General features: G+C 44.7%; 3 protein-coding genes across 32 annotated transcripts in view; 1 reads left to right on the top strand and 2 right to left on the bottom strand.

Moving 5' to 3' along the window:
- The window catches only part of LOC119164399 (CUGBP Elav-like family member 1-A), a 646479-nt gene that overhangs the window by 589434 nt on the left and 33107 nt on the right, over positions 1 to 23938 (top strand). For 16 of the 30 annotated variants that reach the window (XM_075871581.1, XM_075871606.1, XM_075871607.1 and 13 more), the window contains 4 exons: positions 15356 to 15382; positions 16757 to 16892; positions 18039 to 18115; positions 22496 to 22564. In XM_075871581.1, the coding sequence (XP_075727696.1) occupies positions 15356 to 15382; positions 16757 to 16892; positions 18039 to 18115; positions 22496 to 22564 (309 nt within the window). The remainder of the gene's footprint in view (positions 1 to 15355; positions 15383 to 16756; positions 16893 to 18038; positions 18116 to 22495; positions 22565 to 23938) is intronic. The other 14 variants (XM_075871609.1, XM_075871600.1, XM_075871597.1 and 11 more) reach the window with 4 other exon arrangements.
- On the bottom strand, positions 632 to 2595 carry LOC142768959 (uncharacterized). The gene is made up of 3 exons (XM_075871614.1): positions 2464 to 2595; positions 2170 to 2376; positions 632 to 2113 (listed from the first exon to the last, which is right to left on the bottom strand). Exons 1-3 carry the CDS (start codon positions 2536 to 2538, stop codon positions 1970 to 1972), a joined length of 426 nt encoding a protein of 141 aa, XP_075727729.1. The 5' UTR covers positions 2539 to 2595; the 3' UTR covers positions 632 to 1969.
- On the bottom strand, positions 632 to 5363 carry LOC142768957 (uncharacterized). Its single transcript, XM_075871612.1, has 2 exons — positions 4913 to 5363; positions 632 to 4788 (listed from the first exon to the last, which is right to left on the bottom strand). Exons 1-2 carry the CDS (start codon positions 5361 to 5363, stop codon positions 4688 to 4690), a joined length of 552 nt encoding a protein of 183 aa, XP_075727727.1. The 3' UTR covers positions 632 to 4687.

Below are 23938 nucleotides of genomic sequence, written 5' to 3'. Positions count from 1 at the left end.
TAGCCCAATTATTGTGTATACCACCTGCCTACAATGTGGTTTTATTTTTTCGAATAAATCGCCGCAGACCTCGGCCACGAACGGCAACTGCTTTCGCGTCTTTGGGCGCAAGCGCTGCGCCGTGTTTACCGATTTTAAAATATCTTTTGTTTGTTTCCTTCAAGAAAACTTTGTAACCACAATACATACGGTAGCTCCGTAGCTGCGGACTGCTGCGGGCCTATCAATAATGCAACGAAAAAAAAAACTGAAGAGAAGCAGGCACGCGTCTTTCCGAGTAGGCTTTTAATGAATCTGATGAGTACTCTGGAATGCGCTGAGCACCCAGATACCCCAGTAATATTCTCTTTTCGATGAAGTGGTACAGTAACATTTAAAAGCGCTGCATAAAGGGAAAGGATCAAAACACGAAATGATGTATGTTGCACTGTGTGTCTTTCCGCGAACCCGCTTTTCAATCCTTGCAAAAAAGGAAGCGCAAACTTTTATCACATGCTACAAAAATAAATTTCAATATTATGAAGGGAGACGCAAGAGCGTGGTGCAGCGTACCAAAAGTTATTGATTGCGCTTTAATGTGTAGCACACCGACGAAACAGAATATTGCCACGCAACAAAGACAAACGTAAAATTCTACTGAATGAAGTTTATTAAAGCGAACTCATGCTCTGCGAAAGACTAGAAGGAAATGCAAACGTCAAAGAAGCAGTCCGCAGCGTGGCCTGCACAGAAGACATCGATAAAGTGAGTCACGCGGCATTTGCTATGCATGAATTGCTCTCGGGACGTCATTAATTTTCGATCCATAAAAATAGGGTCGAGAATATTCTCGAGCAAACAAGAAATTAAGTTAGTGACAAGGTGACAATCTTTCCATATCAACAATATTGCCCGACGCGACGTACAAAAAAAAGAGCAAACGGGCGCTTCAGTTGAAACACCAGATAAAAAACCGGAAGCAGCCACGCATGGTTACAAAACAAAAAACGAATCCTGAGCAATAGTTCGCGGACATATTAAAAGTGAAAGCACAAAGACACCAGAAAGGTTTTTTGCATGCGAGCCTGATCACAAGCTTATGAAGTTTGCAAACAAGTAAGGAAACACAGCTACTATTTTGCTGATCAAACAAAAATCCGCCTATAAGTGAGCTATACAATTATAGGTCCAGGAGGCTTGCAAAGGGCTGCTTTGCTTTTACACTACTCCTTCAGTTTGGCTTTCTCCCTCCACCAGCTGGGCATGTTGCTCGCTTTGTCACACGTGACTGCTTATTTTTTTTGCGTGTGAAAAAATGCAGGCGGCACCGAAGAAAAAGGTGTAGAACTTCAGTAGTCGTCCTAGCAAAGTGGGTGGGGCAGCCGACAGCCGCTGAAGCTGTACGATTGTCCAGCAAAACCTGCTCAACAATGCCCATGTACACACCAGCACCCGCAGTTTGCTTCACCGTAAATTCTTCTGCATGCTTTTCAGCAATTTGGAGGAGGTTTAGCAGTTTGGTGGAGGGGACCTGAAGGTAACCTCTCGACTTCACAAGAATGAGGTCACTTGGTGATCGTTGCAAGCCTTTTAGAGACTCCACGCAGTCGTTGCAGCACATCTCAGAAACTTTTTGGGCAACATAGCCGGCAAGGTAGTCTAAAATGCACTCCTTTGGAGACAAGTCCGCGAGGGCCTCTTCCTCACTCTCAGTCGGCTCCAAAAGAACGTCATCCAGGAGAATGGCCAGGGAGTCAACCTGAAACGAGAATTTTCTTTGTTTACATGCATGTTCGTGGAAAAATATTATGCACAAGTAAATGATGAACTCTGTGCATATTCTGAGTGAACGTCTGTTTAGCAGCTCTTCACCGGAAAATATATTCCAGATGGAGAAACTATCAATAGCTCTTTTGTTTTCAATATGACATTTTACATGATTGACAGGAGCAGCTTCCTTGTTGAAGAGGTCCTGCAGCTTGAACAGCAACTACGGCCCGTCACCATCAACTGATGCCCGCTTGGGTGGGCGGACAAGGTTGTTGACCGAATGCATTCGGTATATGAACACGAACTGTTGAATCGTTGGTTGCCCTCCATCACCAGCAACGTGTCTCGCAATGCCAAAAAACCTCTGAAAGTGAGACAACAGATTAGTCAATGCAGAAATAAAAAAGCTTACATGTTTACCTCAAGAGAATCCTGTCCGAAATTTCCAACCAGCACATATCGAAAACCTGAGGCCAGAAGGTTCTCCACAAGTGCGATAGTACTGAGTAGGGTTACTCGCAGCGCTTCAGATGTGGGCTTGGTGAGGAAGCAGGCTTGCCTTTGCTTCGGCAAACTCTCAATGTAATCACAACAGTTGTTCAGCCATGTCACGTTCTCTTTTAATGTCTGAAAAATATTCATGTTACATCTGTAACAATAAATAAAAGCAGGATACCCATAATAACATATAAAGTCTCGAGTGGTATTTCTCACTGCAATGTGCTCCGCTTCGTTATACTGCACGTGCTCTGGCCTCCGAGAATTCAAGCAGTCAAACAGGCTGTTCATTCGTCTGCTGAATGCCGCGGTCGCCTTTGAATCATGCAGCTCCTTGCACACATCTTGCCTGCTGTAAAACTCCAGTGCAGCAGCTGTAGATTCACTGTACAACTGAAGATAAAAAATCAGTAAGGTGTGGCTGAAGGAGTAGTTTCCCAAACATGCTACCTGCTGCACAAGAAAAAGTCATAATATTACTTGCCTGAACAGCAAGTCTCACACTCGTTTTCTGGAAGGCATTGGGCATTATGTGGGCTTTTGTCAGTTTAGGCACAGCTCGGAGTCCAGCTTGGTCTTCCTCATACCCCAAAAGGGACTTGAAATGATCGTGGTAAACGTCACCCTCTGGCAGCTTGAAACAAAATTTCAATTATTGTTGTAAACAACTTGTACAGCAAAGTATAGCGTAACCACGCCTCGTTTTTCTTACCAGAAACTTCCCAACCTTTTGAAGGTTGTTTCTTATGCACTTGAAAATGTGCGGTGGGTCGATGACAGTGTAAATCTCTCTTGACAGGTCACAGGGGTGTTGAAATGATGTTTGTGGGTTTTTTCTGTCCCCATGTATGCCTGGAAAGAAGAAATTTCAGCTGTATAACCATATATTACAGCAGTACTCTAGGATTGTTACAGGAAAAAGTTGTTACCCAACGACCTCAAAGCTGACCGGTTACTTGTAGAATTGTCGCATGTCACAGCCTGGACAACAGCGCCAGAATTTTCCAAGTGCACAATGCACTGCAGCAGCAAGTTGGCCACAACAGAACCAGGAGCAGCGCTGGAAGCGCAGAATGTTCCCACAGTTTGCGACCAGCCCCCAAGAAAGGGCCGAAACAGGAACACCAACACTTGATCAGCGTCTTTCTCGTTATCCCCTGGCCTGGTGTGTTCAGCAAAGTTGACTTTTCCAAGCAGGGCCATATCATATTCTCTGACATGCAGGCTTTTGCGAACACTCATCTCATCAAACATGAGTACTCCTGCAAAATAGAAATGGCCAAATGGCTTAGGAACAATGTCAAATGTCACAGGCACTGCTTTTGATTTTAAATATAGATATTTCTCCAAACCTCGTCGTAAATATAGATATTTCTCCAAACCTCGTTGTTCTCTCTCTGGGACCGCTGCTAAAGAGAAAAGTAGGGAACCGTTCTCACATTTCGAAACATGCTACATAGTGGGCCTTCAGGATAAAAAACATTCGTGCAGTGCATTTGGAATTACATGCATGTACATGACACAGACAAGATGCTTTATATGCATGCATAATGTGTGTGCACCAGACACCAAAAATAGGAGAGGGGGCTCATCATACTGAAACACATGCATTAAATAGTAAAGTTGTTTTATAATGGATTTCACATGCATTTTTACAGTAGCGAAACTGCTAAAAGGATACAAGCACATTATACCAGATTCATGCGTAGGTGCTTCAAAAATACCCCATTCCATGACATGCTGTATGCCGCTTTCGAGCTGCATGTGCTGAAAGCCCAATGAACAGTAGGTACAGAGGAACCATGTTCAAGATAAATAGATGCGATCAGGCGTTTCTCTGGCATATCGTATGTTATGCAACCATAGCATTTGACACGTTGCAAACATATGCAGCGCATTCTCCAACCTTGTAGTATGGGCAATACGAAAATGTATAAAACTTCATCCACTGCAAAGTGAGACTGTGTGTACATTAAGGATAAAAGGAATGCTGTGAAAAGCAAACACAACTTTTATTTGAAACTGCTGGAGTAATAAAAAATAGGGGGTGCTGAAACAAAATCGATGTGGTGACACGCATATGGCCTGTTGAATCAATATTCTCAACATGCCCGAGGAATGTTAACATTAAAGTGTATTTTCAGCGAAGAAGCATGATGGAGTAATCTAAAGAAGCAAATTTGACACCGAAATACACCAACACTGCTCCCAAACACCCTACACGCGCTGGCCTGTTTTCTAAACTTACCTGGCAGCTTTCGCAGACTTGGCATTCGCCTTCATCACGCACTGATCAAAAACCAACTTTGTGTGGGTTGACATTTTTTGAAGGCTTTCTTCAAGTTTTTTGTGCTTGCTCGCTTGCACTCTTATCTTGGCCAATTTCGTCTGACACAAGGTCAGCTGTTGTTTTGTTGCCCGAAGTTGGCACTTCAGCAGTTTAACCTCGGCGAGAGGGCTGGCAAAATTCATCTGTCTGGCACGCCGAGTCCGAAGTGCACGTTGGCCCCTCGCCGACAAGATCTGTGGGCAGTGCAAGATCTGCAAAACAATTTCAAAAATCGTTTCAAATAGCGCATTTTCAGCTCACACACTCCTTCGAAATTTCACCGATATAATCACTGCACAGGCAAGAAAGTTAAAACAACATTGGACGTAAACTCACCTTCATCACACGACGCGGCACCCGATGTGCCTGGTTTGGCGTGAACTTCTGTTTTACGGGCACATGAGGACGACTCACGACGTCGCTTGGCTGGGGACTTTCTTGTCAGGGTCCGTGACCGCTGCTTCGGCTTCGTCAAATACGCTGGCAAGCCGTCAAACTTCCTTGGAATGGCACAAGGCTTCAAAAGGGGCTTGTCGCGCGGAAGTGACACTTTTTCGCCATTCACCACAAATTCATCTGCGCAGACGATGTCACTGTCATCGAAATGCTTCTCGCACACTCTCACATACTTAGAGTCGAAGCAAAAGTCGCCCGTTTCTTGCCTTGGAATAAAGCGCTTCCATTTCTCGCGCAGCACACCGTCGCTGGGTAAACAGAACAAGGAAACTTTTTCTGTTCTGCCCTTGTACCCGGAACGACATCCCGGGACACAACACGTGTTCGGCATCGTCGCTGCACTAACGCCGCATCACAACAGCTTGATATGCACGTTTCCCACACAAAGCGAACAACTCGCAGCGTCGTTCGAGCCAGCGCAACGCCGCCCGACCAGCCCGACGAATCATGACCTACTACACTCCTGACCTGTTCAGATAGCGGGGTTCCTATGGGAGCGCGTGTCCCCGCTCTCGTTCAATCGCTCGCCGTAGGTGGCGCTACCTATAACCTGTTCGTCTGCTTCTTTACGGTTGTTTTGTAGGCGCTGGTATAAGAATGCCTGCTTTCTGTGGTGAACTGTCGGCATATATGTGACTATTTCTTCCCATACATTGCTGGTCAAGTAAGCTGTTCAGTGCGCTTAAGAATTTATAGCACACTGGTTGACAAACGTGGAAACCCGTGGATTTACATGATTTTGGACAGCCTATGCGTTGTCGCGTGCATTTTATTGCAAAAAAAATTCTGAATGTCTTTTAGTATTATTATTTCTGGATATTTCTAAATTGTGGATCATAAATTCGCACTACGAGTGCTTTGTTGGTTAAAATTTGACTACAAAGAGTGAAGGTGACGTCAGCGAACAGGTGCTGCCTAGCGCCACGCCGCTCGTAGGTGACGGCCCTAGCGGCAGAAGGTATGAACTAGAACGTGGGCGCTGGAAGAGGTGCTCTCTGGGCAGGTCAGGAGTGTAGTAGGTCATGCGACGAATCCCATCAGTGAGATGGTGGAGCCACCGCGCGGCAACCCAACGCATCATATGAAGCTCTCCCATTGAGTTACGGAGCAGTTTCGTGACCAGTAAAATTGAAGGACTCTGATAGTACGCTTTATGCTTAGGAGATGGCGCCAGATGGCGTGCGCTATCATTATCAGTAGCTGGAACGAGCAGACGGCATTGTTGCGGCAGTTTTTGGGGGTGCGATAATTACTTGAGGAAAAAAAAAGAAATCTTATTTTTGTTGGGCGATTTTGGGAGTGCGAGAATCAAGCGAGTGCGAGGATTACGCAAGTAAATACGGCAAATCCCTAGCTGTGGCTGGGCACCCACTGCACTGTTGGGTGTACATTAAAAAAAAGAAAACAGAATTTCATGAAACTTTGTGCTTTTTCTGAAGGTTGCCTTTTTTTTGTTGTTGACCTGACAAGCAAGAATTTTATATCAGCAAAAAGAAAGTTTGACAAGTACAAGCTCAGTTATCACATATTTTTTTAAGCCTTTCTTGTTTAAGGGGGGGCGCGGCAAGTAAAGTGCCGATTTTGGTCAAAATATGCGATTTTCTGATTTATTTTTTTTCGTAATCTTCAGACCTTCAACTTCCTTGTTCTAAAATATTACAGCGAAACGTGCGCTACAAATCCCGCAAATAGTGTTTTTGCCGAGGCTAGTCGCCGAAAAGTGCGAAAAAAAAGCCCCTGAAACGGTGTTGTTCACGCCGCACAAACGCGCCAAGTTGTTGACTGTGGGCCGCCATTTTGGTAGCTTTGGAAAGAGGAGAAAGCCGGCTTCCCGATGGTCGCGGTCTCGTATTTCGCCGAGTGAAAATAAAAGCGCGAGGAGCAAGTAAAAAAACGAAAACGAAGAACGGCAATTGGCTGCGCGGGTCACGTGGTAGCAGGCGCGACCTCTTACTGGTCAAAGCTGCGCCGCGCACCTTGGCAACCTTGGAAGCGCGAGCGCATCTGCGGCCGCCGTGCCGAGAATCATCCGGCGTGCGCTTCGTTTTTTGCCAGTTTGCTGTTTTTGTGATAGTTCGCGTGCTTTTTTTACCAAGCTTTGTTTACATCGGTGGTCTCTTCTGAGTGCTTGCTCATACGGCGGTACTATGTTACCGCAAAAAAAGTTCCGGAGCGTCCACAAGTACGGCAAGCGTCGGAAAGCTTCGAACAAAGGGCAGACGACTGCGGCTGCCGTCCCAGTCGCAGTTCCGGACGGAGCATGCTCTTCAAGCGTCACGGAGCCTCTACTCAGACCCTTCGCTGATTGTTGTGAGGCCGAGAGTGTGGAAGGTGCCACATCGTCGTATGTCAGACCGCCGGATGCCGTCGACCGTGATGGACGCTCTCGCGAACCCGATTGCGGTGGCACCGCGTCGGCAGCCGTTGCAACTCCGGGCGTGCGCGCGTCGAACATTCTATCGCGAGTTTCGGCCCAGATTCCGAGCAGTGAAGAAATCGCGCAGCGGGCGCAGACAAGGCGGGATGTTTTGGATGCCGTAGCATCGAAGTCCGCTTCAAAGCGGAAGCTCGAGCTTCTGAGCGAAGGCTGCGACGAAAATGACGGCGGTAAGGACTCCACATTCTTCATTGTAAATAAGAAGATGCTGAACGGTCTGCTTTCGTCAGTAAAGTGCAACAAGTGCGACGAAGGGTCGATACGCCTCGAGACTACGCACTGCCTTGGACTCGCGGCGAGGATGGAACTTTTTTGTGACAATTGTGGCATAGTGAACAGTGCGTGGTCGTCCCCGAGGTGCTCCGGGCAACAAAAAACGAACCCCTTTGAGGTAAACGTGCGTGCTTTGAGGGCTGTGCAGTCAGTTGGCAGAAAACAATCTGCCATAAATGACATTTTTTCTGCGATGGACATTTCGCATCGAGCACTGCACCACAAGTCCTACCAGAGACTGCAAAGGAAGTACAGCCACCCTGCCACCACATCAGCTGCCACCCGCATTGAACCAGAAAGTGCACAGAAGGTGCATGACATTTACAAGGACCTAGGAGGAGTGCCAGGCAACATTGACGTCATTTACGACGGCACGTGGATGACGAGGGGGCACAGAAGTCATATTGGCGTGGGCTGTGTAATCGAGCTGTACACAGGCTTGGTTGGTCTTGGACCACTGTGTCCTGTCCAACTACTGCCAAGGCTGTGCTGTTGGCCCCAAGCCTGGTGACGACAACTATGAGGAGTGGCTTGAGAAACACAAGCCACAGTGCCAAAAGAACACTGATGCTAATGCAGGCCAAATGGAAGTAGAAGCAGCTAGGATCATGTTTGAAAGATCGTTTACCAAGTACAAGCTTCGATACATCAATGTGCTCTGCGACGGTGACAGTCGTACGTACCTTGCCCTCACGCAAGACAAGGTGTATGGCTACATGGTGATTAAGAAACAGGAGTGTGTGAACCATGTGAAAAAAAGAATGGGCACTTCCTTGCGCAACCTTCTTGATGAGCACAAATCCAAAGGCCGAGGACTGAGCATGGGTGGCAAAGGCCGGCTGACGCAGGGCCTGATAAAGAAGTTAACGAATTATTATGGCTGGGCCATTAAGAGCCACCCCAACGATGTTCCTGGCATGGAGAGGGCCATCATGGCCACTTATTACCATGTAACATCCACAGACCAGGATCCACACCACGACCTGTGCCCAAGTGGGACTGACTCCTGGTGCCCGCACAATCAGGCATTGGCCAAGGGAGAGCCGCTGCCGCCTCACAAACATAAACTGCCCCCTCACGTGCGAGTGGCACTGCTGCCAATCTACAAGCGCCTCTCGAACAAAGAGCTCCTTGAAAGGTGTGCGCAGGGAAAAACCCAGAACGCTGTGGAGAGTATGAACAGCCTCATTTGGTCACTCCAGTCCAAGAGCCAGTTCGCCTCCCTTCGAAGTGTGGAAAGTGCAGTGGCAGATGCAGTCTGCCGTTTCAATGGTGGCTGCAAGAGTGCGCTGCAAGAGCTCACTGCTCAACGGGGCTTCAATCCAGGAGACTGCTCTTTGCGGCGAGCAGCCGAAAAGGATGCCAAAAGGGTGAAGAGGGCTCAAAAGGTGCATTGTTCCACGACAAAGAAGTGCAAAACTGGGTTGCGCTCTACAGAGGCCAAGGCCACAGCATCTCAGGATTACTGCCCAGGAGGATTCTGAGTGTTTTAGGCATGTTGTGAACTTCCAAACAAGAGTGAACTTTCAAAGTCAGTTTTCTCAACTCTTGATTTTCGCCTATGTGCCTTCGCTAGAACATCTGTCATTTTCTAACAAAGACTGATAGAGTCGTTCCGTTTTTTGCACTAGGCTCAGGAGGCCTTTAGCAGTGCAATAAAGCTTTATCTCTCTTCTTACTCATCATTTAAAATTCTTAGAACACATTTTATAATTACTGCGATGTGTGTGCAAAACAACATCCATGTTTTGGAAATTTTATTTATGGTTACAAGAACTAGAAAAATCAACTAATAGCTTCTTTGCACAAGTTGATGCTTTGGGAACATAATAATATGAAAAAATAATTTCATTTAGCAATAATTATTTCTTTAAGTGTGAAGAGCATTAATTAGTATAATTATGCTTGTAACTCAAAAAGTACAAGAGGTATTTGAAAACGGTTTTCATATTTGGAATCCTCACAATCATCCACATACACACACCAAATTTCATCACAAACAGTACATTAATAAAAAAATTAGTTTTACTTGCCACGTCCCCCCTTAACACACTGGGACAACTATCAAACGAATGTGAGCATATTTAGTATTCAAACACTTTATTCATTTAGGCCTGGTAGCGCTTTCTCTAACAAGTACGCGTATTCGGGCTCATTTCCATTTATGAATCTTACTGTTAGCGTGTATTTCATCAAGCACAGCTCCACTCTTACCCAGTTTTCCGTCTCAAGTCCCATTAGGGGTATGCTCTTGTCAGAACCTCCGAGCTTGTTTCTTTCTTTTGTGATCACCTCACTTTATACTCGACAACCACAGCCAAACTCAATAATCATTGCGTGTTTTAACAGATGTTATATCAAGTGATTTTATAATAAATAATATTAGGTCTCCATACAGCCATGTTACATCTATATATCACAGTTTATTAGTTGAGGTAACATCACTCATAGTCGCAGGACTCCAGGGTCACATCTGGACTTTGCATCTGTAAACAGCATATCGCAACGAAACCTGCAAGCACGAACAAATTGTGCCAGCAGCACGTCCTTTTAAACTCTCACGTTAGAACATATAAGCATCTGTCACCTCTGTCATGTCAGGCTGGTCTCGAGGTAATCTGACAGCATCATTGAGCAACCATTGTCATTCACTATGCCAGCATATAGGGAGCTGCAAGACCGTGCCCTACGTGCCTCTTAGCTGAGAACATCCGTATTTGTAGTCCTGCAGCCTGCAATAAACTGTAAATTCTTTGTTTGCCACCTCAGGTATTAGGCTGCCTTGTTTACCAGACTGCAGCTGTTACTTGATGGGACACTAGAGAGAAACAATAATTTGGTTTAGATTGACAAACCACACTCTGAGAACTATGTTTTGCAATCGTAAGTTCATTATTAGCGAACAAAATCAAGGTTGCAATTTCATTTTTCAATTTCGCATTGAAATCTCCGTGTTTGACGGCAAAAATTTAAAAATGTATTTTTCGTTGTTTTCATGTCATTGGCTCTATAAAACTTTCTGAAACTTCATATGCTACGTCTATGGCACCCACATATGACAATGCATTCCAATTTTATTGATTAGAAGTTGCATAGAACCCAGTAGACGCCTTCAAGTTCGGCAATGTCCCCATGTTTGGTGTGAGCACCTCATCGATGGTGTCTCCACCCACATATTTTTTTTGTGCGTTTTCTCGCTTGCCAAGTGTTGTGTCGAGGTAAGTGTGGTGTTTTCAGCAATGTGAAATCATACTTTACTAATACGGCGAAAATCCTTCGGCTCTTTAGTGCCCCAATAACAGCTGCAGTTTGAGAAAAAAAGGCAGCCTAGTGCTTGATCTAGCAAACAAGGAACTTGTGATTTATTACAGGCAGTAGGACTACATGTTATATATGTTAATGAGACTACCACGTTGATAGGTTTTTCAGTGAACAGGGTTGGAAAAACGTAACAGCCGAGGAAACGTAGTGAGGAAAGCTTCGAAAATGAATGATAGTACTGGCGATTTGACTACGAACAATTTATTTCGGCAAGGTGAACCCAAGACCCGAAATATTCTAATATAGTTGACTTCTGCTTCTTTCGCTCGCTGGTAAGCACCACACGTTTCTCAATGATCTGGAAGGCCGCATTACTTTCAGCATCGCATTGGTGTGCCATGTACCTACGGAGGTGGTCCAGGGCCGGGATGGCTTCTCCAAAGTTGAGATCAGCCCATTCTACTGCCAATTCTTCACAATCGTGTGGCTCGTGCTTGTCGCCGTCATCGAAGTCCCGTCTTCAGTTGCGATCGAGTTTGCAACGACCTCTGCGATTGTCTGGCACTCCGACGTCACGACGGCAGCATCCACAGCGACATAGTCATCGCACTCGTGGCACCCAGCGCATTCATTGCCTCATTTAGCTCTTGCTCACTAGAGGCTGCTTCCGATTGTTAAGCTTCGATGGCAGGCTCTACTTCGCTGTCCATACGGAACCAACACCTTGCGAAGCAGTGCTCTGCAGTTGACGCACTCACTGCACTCCACGCTTATTCGACGTAACGCATTGTGCCCAGTGCTGAAATTGTTGTAGGCTACTGCCCACGATAAATACACTCGAGACAGGGCTGTCCACTTACGTGACACCATTAAGGCTTGACAAATATTGCGTTGACAAGCTCAACGATAGTCAACAGGTTTAGCGCACACAACAGCGACTAGTGGTGGTGGTAGTGGTTAGATGAACGAGGAAGAAAGTACTTAATTTTTGCAGACTGATAGGGAGCCTGGCGCAGCGTTCACAGCGACTGAAGACGAGTCACAACGTGTGGTGTGTGGCGGTGGGACTGTCGAGTGTCACACGTATCACGCACTTTCAGCATTTCGTAGTGAAACTTTTGTTGTAAGCACAGTCAGCACGGTGATGATGGTGATAGCACTTTTTGCAAATGGCCAACAAGGGGTGGCATCTCCAACTCTCCTGCAGCTTTTTGCGGTTTGTTCTATAGGCGATCCAAGCCAAGACTAGTCGCCAAACGTGAAATCAAAATGGCAGTGCCCAGGCGGCATGCCAGGCAGGTTCTGCAGACTCGGTTGCGACGCATCATGCAGGAACGCTCTCACAGTTGCGACGTAACAGCAGGGTTCACAATACTTGAGATTATAGAGGAGCTATTCCGGGACCGATGAAACACAACTTAACAGCCAAGAAAACACAGCAGTGGGGAACATAACAGCATGGTTCCACTGTATTTGTTTACACAACAGTCTTATTTTCGGTAGATGCGTGTGCGATTGCTCAGAAGTTTCTTTTCTGCGTTCCCGTGCACCGAGTGTCTTCCGAGGCGCTTGCTGTACCTACAAAGTCAATTTTGTAAACTACCCATCTCCATTCGCCCTCACCTCTGCTTTACGCCCCTCTGTTCGAGTGACCAACGCTGTTGCACTGCCCTCCATCATTCTCATATATTTGTGTGGAAGCGCTATTGCTCTGCGCTGTAGCCGTAACACCTTTCTTCTTACTACCAAGTTTGTAATGTCTGTAGGGCTTGTCTGCAGAGAAAGTGAAGACGTAGTGGAAAGGAATCGCACTCACGTTGTTATAACCAAGTTGTACCTGCCATCAAAAAAAACTTTGTTATTCCGAAAATTAGTTACAAACATACATTATAAACACTGCATCTGCTACAAAACTATTCTTCACTTCATTATAACCAATAATTCATCATATCCAGGTTCGTTATGTTGTGGCTTGAGTAGTTACGGATTCTGTAAACCAGGGGTCGGCTACCTTTTCTGGTGCAGGGCAGAACTGCGTGAAACCAATACGGGGGTGGAGGGCTGCATGTGATATGAGAAGGGGGGGTTTCGTTGCAGGGAAACAGAAAAAAAAAATGGGCGAATTGACAATAACAATCATCTACAATCAATAAAGTTTTCAGTAGGCAAAACAATTCCTATTTATTGTCAGTAACTTAGACTAATTATGAATAATCTTAAAACTCACGTGAACAAGACAATTTTATTTATTGGCACCCTCTTGTGAAGCTTTTACACGAAATGCTGCCATGACACATTCCCTTGGCGCACTTCCTTGATTCTCTCCCCTGACAATCTCCCTTGATGACCCCTTTAGTATGTTCCCTTGATTCCCTTCCACGAAGCGCTCGCATGATGGGCTCACTTCGCACACTTTCTTGATGCTTACCTCTGACATGCTCCCACAACACGCCGCCTTAAATGATCTTCATAGAATCTCTCCAACAGTGGATTCTCTTCTCCTATGACTCTTATGACATCTTATTTTGATGCCCTTTCATGAAGCTCTACCATGACAAGCTCCCATGACTCATTCCTTTGATGCACTTGATGCTTTCCCCTCTTGACGCCGCCACACAGCGCGTTCACTTCTCCTGCAAAGCTCTTCTCTTGAGGCCTTTCTTTGATGCTGTGGTGATGTGTGACTTCGCACACTAACGAAGTCCCGGCCTTACCAGACAGAGAGAGGGGGTCAAGCATGACCTCTCAAATAAGCATTTTAACGACCCTTTCGAACCCTAGCGCGCTCAAGCAATGCCTCCTAGAAAAAATTATGCCTGGAACGTGAGCCGCGAACGTGCTGCCCTACCCTCGGATTTTGCCCTCCCCCTCCGGTACGAAGGCGAACGCTTCCTGCGAACACAGCAATGCTCTCACAGTTGCCTTCGAGCAGCTGTGATGTCACGTGACAGAGCGGTACGGTAATGTCACGTGAGTGAGCGGTACAGAGGCAAGCGGTCACACGTGGCTGCCGGTCGCAACATGCGACAGGAGGCATTGCCTCAGAGGTTGCTTGCTGGCAGGAAGCTCTAATTGAAAAGAGAGCGACGTTCCAGGCATAGTTCTTCCAGGCATTGGCTCGGGCCACGTGGCAGCGATACTTGCCTCATGCAAAGGCGAGCGTCTCGGTCGTCTCCTTTGCAGCGCCGATGCTGCTGCCACTACAATGCCTGCCCGTGATGCATTCCCTTGACAGACTTTCTTGATGTTCTCCCAAGGATCGCTTCTTTGACACGTTCCCAGGATGCATTCCCTTGACATGCTTTCTTGATGCTCTCTCATGAAATGCTCTCCCATGAAATGCTCTCCCATGAAATGCTCTCCCATGAAATGCTCTAATGATGGGCTCCCACGATGCGCCTCCTTGACATGCTCTTTGATGCCCTCCCACGATATGTTTCCTAATACCCTCCTTTGACCATACCCACCCATGACATGTTTCCATGATGCCTTCCTATAGAGCTCTCCCAAAACATGCTCTTTCATGGTGCGTTTCGTTCATGTATTTTTTTTCATCATCTACCATGACATGCTGCCATGATACACACATAAAGAAACAAAGCGAAAGAATGCAATATGCAGGCACGTTTTGAGGCGAAAGGGCAAAAAGGTGTCTCCTCATATACAGTGGCTCTTGCATGCTGGCTAAACGATAATGAGAAATCGCACCCGGCTCCTGTATGGAGGAACCGCTCTGAAATATTCGATCTCCAAAACTTCAAATCTCTTCTGAGACGGCAAATTGAGGGAGCATGCTACTAAAATTTGCAATGGCACTTGGTGAGGAGTCTAATGCTGATTTCAGTTTAATAACTGCACCTCATATATATGCCACGTATTAACCACTGCTTTATGATTTCTTACACACCAAAGCCTGGTACTTTTCACTTTTGGCTTTTTTCTGCCATGCTGGTTTAGTGTGAGGTTTGTATATAGCTATTAGGTTGTAAAGGTTTATCTAAACAAAACTGAATGCACTAACCTCACATTTTTTAGTTGAAAGTATGCTTTATTTTTCTAGAATTTCATTTAGTCTATTGCCATAAGAATGATTTCTTTTCTTTCGTTTTTATTTTTTTTATTCTTTTACATTTTTTAATCTGTTAACACATTGTTTTCTTCTTTTTTTTCTCCCTCCTTTTTCCCCTCCCATTCTGGCTACTCCTCCTGTCTGTGTTTCCTCCTTCGGACCATGGTCGATGGCAAAACATGCATACATGCACACGCAAAAAAAAAAATTGTGAACTTCTTACTCAATAAAAAAAAAATGAAATGAAAAACGCTAATAAACGAAACGCTGCTCAAAACAAAAGCAGTCCTCGGCAGGCGCAGTTCGGCAGGTGAGAAAGCGTCTGGCAAACCACTTCTATCGCCGCGCGTCGAAAACGATCGCATTCTGTTCTTGTTCCGTTACCCCCCTTGTGTTTGTGTTGTTCTTGTGTTGCACGTGTGCCCCACGATGTCATGTGACAGTGTTGTGATGGTCAGTTGCCCATATGCTTGCTCTCACAAGCTTTGAACACTTGCTTAGGACTGTGCATGTGCTTTCCTAAGAAGGAAACCCTGATTGTTGGTAGTGAAAAAAAAAATTGTTGTGAAATTTCACAAGGGGAATGGTTTTGTGCATGAAGCATTGGCTACTTATTCACTGGATGGACAACACTATTTGGTTGCAGCGAATATGTCAAGCAATATTTCATCCACATGTGCATGCGTTATTTTGCTTCAATGGGCCTCTGTCAACTCCTGAAAGGTGTAATTGCTACCTGACCAAGTTTTAAGAAAGGGAAAGAAGACAACCACCTGTTTTTTCGTAGCGCGAAGCCACAAGGATCTATCTTTCCATTTCTTAACCCTTCCACCGCTTTGTGAGTTTGCGCAGAACTGATTTGCATTACTGACTGAGTTTTCTTCGAAAATAATCTTCTAGTTTGGAAGCATCTAATCATGGTTTTAGGTAATAATTGTCATTTCCTGCTCCTTTTTTTAATCGAGTTTTCTTTTCCCCTGATTTTTTTAATGGTCTATTTTTTTTCACTAATGAAGTAATGCAGGCATTACATAACCCTTTTATACAAGCAAATAATTTTACTATTTCTAATTCATGTAATACTTTGTACTGTACCTGTGTGATTATGTTAAAAGAAAGAAATATTGAAAAGAAACATTAAATGTCTTGCAGCTATTAAAACATTCTTTTGAAATTGTGTTTTGGCCAATTATCACCCAAGAAGTTCTCCACCGAAAGGAAGTACTGCTTTATCCAATTTCATAAATTTTGATGTGATAGCCAATTCATGTCGTGGAGGCCACATCATACTCGTATCTGGGCCACTTTAGTGACAGTAAAAGCTTTCGAAGCCTGGAAAGTTCTTTTTTTTAATGCTTTATTGGGATAGTTTATTGATATGTAACTGCACAGTAATAGTATTATAAGCAACAAAATGAGGACACACGGCAGTTTCTCGTGCACAATATGATTGCGCAATACCTGTAGCCTGTCTGGTTGTACAGTTTACTGAGGAGTGGTGACATTGCCTTAAACCTTTTGACCGCGCATTCACTTTTCAGACACCTGGTGTCTTGCTCAGATGAGCGCACTTCGTCGAGGTAGCGTGTGCACTCTGCCGAATCGTGGTTATCTTTTCACGTTGCTCGGCACTCGACGTCTTTTGCATTTCACTTCTTCCTCTCCCCCCCGTCTGTTCTCGTAGGAAACGTGTCTGGCAGCACGTCAAGCGGCAATTCATCCCTGAGTGGCGTCAGCTCTTTGAGTCCCGTGTCCAGTATGGCCCTGGGTATGAGCACCAACTCGCTCACAACTATGGGCGCGCTCACTAACGTCAATGGGTGAGTATTTCCTCCGCTAGCGCGATAGTTTCGTTTGCGACGATGTTGCAGAGCAGGTACTACTCTGCGAAATGGTTAACGGAGAAGACGATTTGGCATGAGAAGCACGTTTTTTGTTCAGGCGACCAGCTCATTTATTAAAACTGACATTTCTGGAAGTTGGTGAGGACTATTTACTTTAGAGGAGCCCGCCGGCAACACTTTTTAAACCTTGTTAAAAATGCTGCATATCAGTAGTCAAGGCTTCTGTAAACAAGCGAGGCAAATATATTACAGTGCATGTGGCAAGGAACTTGTGATTACTTTTCGTAGACAGCTAGAAATTACTCACTCTTCTTTCGGCAGATTTCATGATAAGCGGGCCTGACGTGGTAGGTGGGCCTCGCTACTTCGTACGTGGCCCTGACTTTGTCATCGGCAGGAGGTCACGGGCATTGCCTGATCTGAATGATCGCGCGCTACGTAGTTACTACGGCCGCCTCGGTTTGCGGCTACATGCCCACACCGCTTGTGGTCATACTATAAGTGAGGGAGCAGGAAGAAAGAAAAATTAAGAAGGAAGTCCTGAGGTTCATGATATATGTTGATGTAGGTTTTTGCCCCCCTTTCGTAATACCCCTTCCCCTTGCCCCCCTTTCGTAGTACCCCTTCCCCTTCAGCAAACACGTTGGGACTAAAGAGGAGCGAAAGCACAGATGCAGAGCTTGAAACAAATCTGTGCCACTCTGCGTGTTCTTGACTGATTGTAAAGATTTTTGCATCAGCTGATTCATGGAGCGATAAACTCCAATAGTGAGGTCGTTCTATCGCTAGTAGTAAGATTGTTGCCGGGCCCCTTTAGGTTGCATCACCAAGTACAACAAAAATTCAAAGCATTGTTACGTTGTGCATTGTTTTGGAACATCCGTGTCGCACCGTATGAAAGAATCTTGTTTTTGAAGCATAGCCGACCACCTGTAAATGCACCATTGAGTTGTCACTTTGTTGTGTGTGCGTGTGTGGAAATGTGCACATGTGCGCCGACGCGCTCTCAAGTGGGCGGACGAGTGAGTAGGTCCGTGTGTGCATGCATGTGTCGGTCGTAACTTGCTTGTACAGTCGCCACCGACGTGATGACCACAGGCCTCTCCTCTTTCCTGTGTGCAGCGCTGGTGGTCTGACTGCCAACGGTCCGAGCCTGGATGCCCTGGCACAGGCCTATTCTGGTATGCAGCAGTATCCATGTGAGTGCTTCGTGTGCGTCCGCAGCATGGCTTTGCTTAGCGCACTGCATTGTCCCTGGACTCTGGCATTGCTGTTTATTCGTCACTGCAGGGATAATATTCAAAAGACGAGATAACTGCAGTAGTCAATAAGAAATGTAGGCTCTGCCCACTGCCATCACTGCTCCAACCAGAGATAATCTGCATAGACACTTCATCTGTGTTCTCTCATTTCCATGACATCACACACTTTTGGCACATTTCACCGTGGCGACTTTGCTGTTTAGACGCATGTCCATGTCACTAGTCTTAGCCAAAAACTTGAACTTTCTGGTGAATTTAAGTAAAGGTTTCGACATCACTACTTGGCCAGTCGTAACAACTGACTGTGAAATCGCAAGCAAGTGCTCCTTCTCGTGGTGGAAGGTGATAAGGAAAGATTTTGAAGGGAATTCCTCACTCCATTCTGGATGAAAATTCGAGGAGGCGACGAAAGACTCTCTAGAAGGATGCACACCTGTGTTTCTGATGAAATGTTTTATTGAACTTACGGGCATTTACGGTTTTTACTGACTAACCAAGGGGTGTCTTCGTGTGAGATTTTATGCGTTATGACAAGGCGGAACAGACTTTCTTCAAATGTTTGAACAATTTGTAACAACTTGGAATGCAACTGCGAAGTGCCACACTGTCAAAATTTGAGAAATGGTTCGCATATCCAAAAGTTTCGGTTCCCGGGAACCACTGCTGCATAACTCTGTAGTAGAGAACATGTTGCTCCTGAAAGAGAGGGAGGGGATGCTTGTACATTAAGTAGCAATAATGAACTTCTAACTATTAGTATGCATAATGTCTTAACTAGTATAAAAAAAAGTACAGTTAGAGAGTCTGCCACAGTGAATCGGGGACTATAGAACTTGGCTCCTGACTGGAAGGTCGCAAGTTCGATTGCAGCTGTGGCGGTCGCACGTCGATGGAGCCGAAATCCCAAAGTCTCGTGCACTGTGCGATGTTGACACTCTTTAAAGGACACTGGGTGGTCGAAATTTATGGAGCCATCCACTACGGCATCTCTTGTAATCATATTGTGGTTTTGGGACGTAAAACACCAGATATTATTGGGTTACAACTACTTATGGTTAGAATGAAAACCACCCAGAATTACTTTCATGCGAGGATGAATGTGGCATTTCATGTGACAAAGGTCCTATTTAGGTTATAATCAACTATAGTGTTTGGAGGAAAATTTTTGTCCTGAGAATACTTCTTTGAATTCCGATGAAAGCAAGGAATTAATTTGTTTGGCATTCACTAAACAAAACCGTTGTTTGAGGTTCCGTCCATTTGTAAGAAAAATGACGTGGGCATTACCTGCAAGGATCCTGGTATATCTGGGAGACTCAAGGATTTCGAACATTTGTTACGTTTGTACAGTTGACTGGCGATTCTCTTGGAAATCAAAATTTCCATGCGTGATCTGGCCGCGTTGACAAACATCCAATCCGATCCACTCTTTTTGTGAAAGTATCGGACTGTTGCGTTGTACTTTAAAATAATTAGGAGGGGTAATCATAACTGTACACTGTGCTCTCAGTGATGCGGATTCGTGAAATTTTCCAGTTAAAGACCGCTGTATCCTATGCACCGCAATTAGGATATTCCGAACACTTTGGTGCATCGCGCAGGGTAATGCGGACTTCGGTATCAAGCCGTCGAGCAACGCCTGATAGCAAGGTGCTAGAAGAAGACAAAACAACATGCTGGCTGTAATAAAAGCAAATAAAAGCAAGATTTTTTGGCCTCCGTATGGGAGCCTTGTTCACAAGTGAAAACTTTTCAACGACACAGCAGTCACTCTTGACACGATCATGTATGGTAACAATGAAACTGACAGAATTCTGAAAGTGCATGCGTGTCCAATGCTCGCCTTGTCACAGCAATGGTTCTTTTGACGAATTCGATAATATATAGCAAAAGCGGCTTAGCTTTCAAAGTACGTGGGGGGCCAGTACGCGTGGATTGAAAACAGGAGTATCGTTGGCAGCAACCGCCGCGAGTAAAACAGCGGTAGCTGGTATGTTATCATCTATAGCGGCTACAAGCTCTGATAGTACACGGCTAATGCGGTTGTATATACACTAAAGGCGATAAAGGCGTAAAAGAAAACACGAAGGGTTTCGATGTTCACGTAAATTTTTCCTTATGGTTATGGTAGAGAGTACCTTAGCACGTTTCAGGTGGCCTCAAGAGAAGCTTTAACGTGCCCTTTTGTGGCAGCCGGCTGCGCTGTTCTTTATTGGTCCATTTGCGTGTGTTCCAGAAAAGGTACGCAAGTTCTTTTGATGGAAAGAAATGTTTTCTGCTTATATTGTAGTTTAGAAACTGATTTTTCTCGATTTTTTTTTCTACAAAGTTTTGGGTGGGGAGAATGTTTTCGATCCCGCTTAAGATTAGTACGTATCACTGAAATTCTACTGTAGTTAGGCCACTGTTCAGAGACCCTTGCCCCCCCCCCCAACACACACTTTTTCCACAGCACATAGTAGGTTCTCAGTAAACCAAAATCCCTTGAAATGGAATTGCCATTTAAATGGGCTTGAATACTGCAACCTTTTCGTTCAACAAATACTATATCTACTGCTTGTAGCTGCTAATAGCTGGATGACAACCGAGTGCACTAGTGATGGCATGACAGCAGCATGATGACTGCATGGTAGTGACTGCTTTCACAACTCTGGTGTAACATTTGAGCGGGGGAAGCGACGAGGACAGCCATGGAGTGACTCATCATCGACTCGTATTGCGAGCAAGAGCCATGTTTGTCAAATTACATCGAGGAAGACTGTTACACTCGAAGTCGTGCTCGATGACCCTGCTTGACCAGAGGTTGGCCTGAAAGCTCAAGTCAGCAACAAATAATCAAAGATGTTTTAATTAGCAGCACTTGGTCATGTTCATTGTTTTATCAACTATATAATTACCATAACACCTTGACATTTTGTAATTCTGATCCCATTGACAAACTTAATATACAAATGCGATGTATAAATCTCAGATTTTTTGTTGTATTCCTTGCATGTCGGGTGTACTTCTTTTCTTTTTCTTCATTTTTTTGTTTTTCACTTGTAACTTCTTTGACCAGGCAGCAAAGAATGGCATTCCAGTGTTTTATCTTTTTTATGTGTACATGTCGCATGCAAACTTGATTTGTAGAATGAATGGCACCTTTTTTTTTTCCATTTGTCTTTGCATTGATGAACTTTACCCATCGGGAGTACTAAAAGTATACAATGTATTGCTTTTAAGCAATATTACATATGTAGTCCATATATCTGAAAATACTGCCTCAGAAAACTCCAAGGAGGGTGCACGCTGGCTTCTTGCTTAATGATCACTGTGTTTGTTTGCTGGGCGGCAAGCTTGCGCTGTCTAATTTGGATTGAAACATGATCTATGTTTTTGTATGCTTTCACACAAGGATGTTCTGTTTCGTTGTAGCTATGTTTCAGTGCAATTGATGTTGGTGTCATTCGGGCACTCTGGCAGTATTGAACGACTGAAAAAAATTCTGTTAAATATTGACTGTGTAGTATCATGGGCCTGACTGAATATTAAGCTAGCACCTAACTAACCTCTACCTAACTTTCACACCTCTCAAATTTCATTTCAGCACAAAACTAAACATTCTGATGCATTCAGAATACTTGTTAATTGTAAATGTCGGTAAAGTTATAGCAGCCTTCTCAGTAAACTGAACTGCTATGCATTTGATTAGGCAGAATTGGTGCGCATATCATATGTGACTCTTGCAGTGGGAAGTTGTTGATTTGCACAGAATTGAGCTATGCGCCACTTGGCTTGATAGAGATGACTGATGAAATCATTTGAGTGACACACTTCTGAGACCTCCGTTATCGGCAGGTATCATCTTCGACACCTTGCGCACGCACTCTAAAGCAAACGTCAACTTGGAGCTTACTCTTCACTTCGCCCAGTTGGGCAGTGTCGCCCCTCATCTGAAAAAGACGCCACACCTCTTAAAAATTGTCGTGACGTGTCTAGGAGGCCCAGTGACAATTCCTGTCAAGTAATGGCTCTGCCATCAACTCGAGGGAAGAGGACGCTTTTAGTGGAGAAGTGTCGCAGAATGTGGACTTTACAGGCACATGAGCTCTGTAGGCACGCTAGCTCTGTAGGAACACGAACACGATGGTGCACTGTCTCTAATGTCACAAATTCTGTGGATGCATAGCTCACATTTTATAGACGCTGTAGATTATAGGGCTTGATCATTAGGCACATTGCAGGTGCAGTGTTCTCAAAGTGCACCATATATATTTGATAAGAATAGCGGTTGTGAAGTTCCCTTTTTGATATTCCTTTCTTTCTTTTCCATTTCAGCTGTGCCTGGAGCTTTTGCGCAGATTGGTCTACAGCAGTCGCAGAACCCTGTTGGAAAGCAGGTTGAAGGTAATGGGACCTGCCATCTTTTAACTTTTTTTATACTCATCTCTCCACATTCAGAGATTATGTAATAAGGACATGTATTAAGATGTATGAGCGATCATGATGGCTGCTGTGTGTACTGTATGTGGGATGTTACTATAGAAGTTTGGTATCTCTCTGTGAACTTTGTCATATCTGCAGATGTGTGCTCCAGGCTCAGCCCCTCGAAACTTCTTCGATGCACATTCTAACGAATGTGCGGCTTTACTTGAATACATGTAGCAGTTCGTACAATTTTCACGACACTAGTCATTTTTTTGTAAAAAGGAACTTACACAACCGACCATACAGAATCGTGTCTTGTCATAAAACAATTTAGGTTAATTTAGTGTTTTTGGTGCTTTAACATAAATAGTAGGAATACCATTTTTCTATTCATGTTGTGTGCTAAAAGAATATGTAGACTCGCTAAACTTTGGAAAGAAAGTATTGGCAAGAGTTGGGGGTGTACTATTATATATAGCTGACCACATATTCAAGCTGCTTTTGTTTTTCATACTGTCAAAGTCAATGCATCACAACACTGTGGCTCTCCACATTCCTGTGATTGCTCCAGCTTCTTGTGAGCACATGCAAAATACGTACGGGTGGCATTACTCTTTGCCTAATAAAATATCATCATTCATGGCTTTATTACGTAACAATGTAGCCAAACTTTTGCTGCTTCAAGATGTCACGGCAGCACTGATGATAGCAGTGCTTAATTTTCAAGATTAATTTAAAGTACGAACTGAATCTTGATGTAACAAACACAAATTTTATTAATCATCAGGTAAACAAGGTAACTCACAAGATTCCCACTGCCAGTTACTGTGTGTAACAAGTACGTCTCTAATGAATGGAGGCAAAAATAATGTTGCGCTTTAAAACGTGACTTGGTTTTGAAAAGTATGATTGCTTTAACATCTCGTATCTCCCAACCAAAAAGTGCATGTGGTGATTTGGAAATATGTTCCAGCACTATAGCGAATTGCCACTGAAAGCGCGGGAGCGGCAGTGATTGCTTTAACAAGTCTTGGAAATGTCGATTTGCCTGAAGTCGGCTTATGGCCGCACTTGTCGTCTGTAGTCAGATGCGACTTAAAGAAACATTAGGGGCAACAGTTAAGTCGACGTTGATTATTGAAATAGCGGCCCAAAAACCTCGTAGTGTTACTTTTATGCCAAGGAAGTGCCTATTTTGAAATAAAATCACGTTTTAGTGGTCCGCATTGGGTTAGCGCACCTCTAATTGACTGCCGGACCGTCTTACGTATAACGTTGCCTGGCTTTACTGCACGGCTGGTGACACAAGTAGCAGCAAAACAAAAGCAGCAGAAGCCACTGCAGAAACAACGG

This window comes from Rhipicephalus microplus, chromosome 8, assembly GCF_043290135.1.
Source record: "Rhipicephalus microplus isolate Deutch F79 chromosome 8, USDA_Rmic, whole genome shotgun sequence".
Lineage (NCBI taxonomy): Eukaryota > Metazoa > Arthropoda > Arachnida > Ixodida > Ixodidae > Rhipicephalus > Rhipicephalus microplus.
Note: the sequence above shows the minus strand (reverse complement) of the source record. Positions and strands in the feature narration are given on the sequence as shown.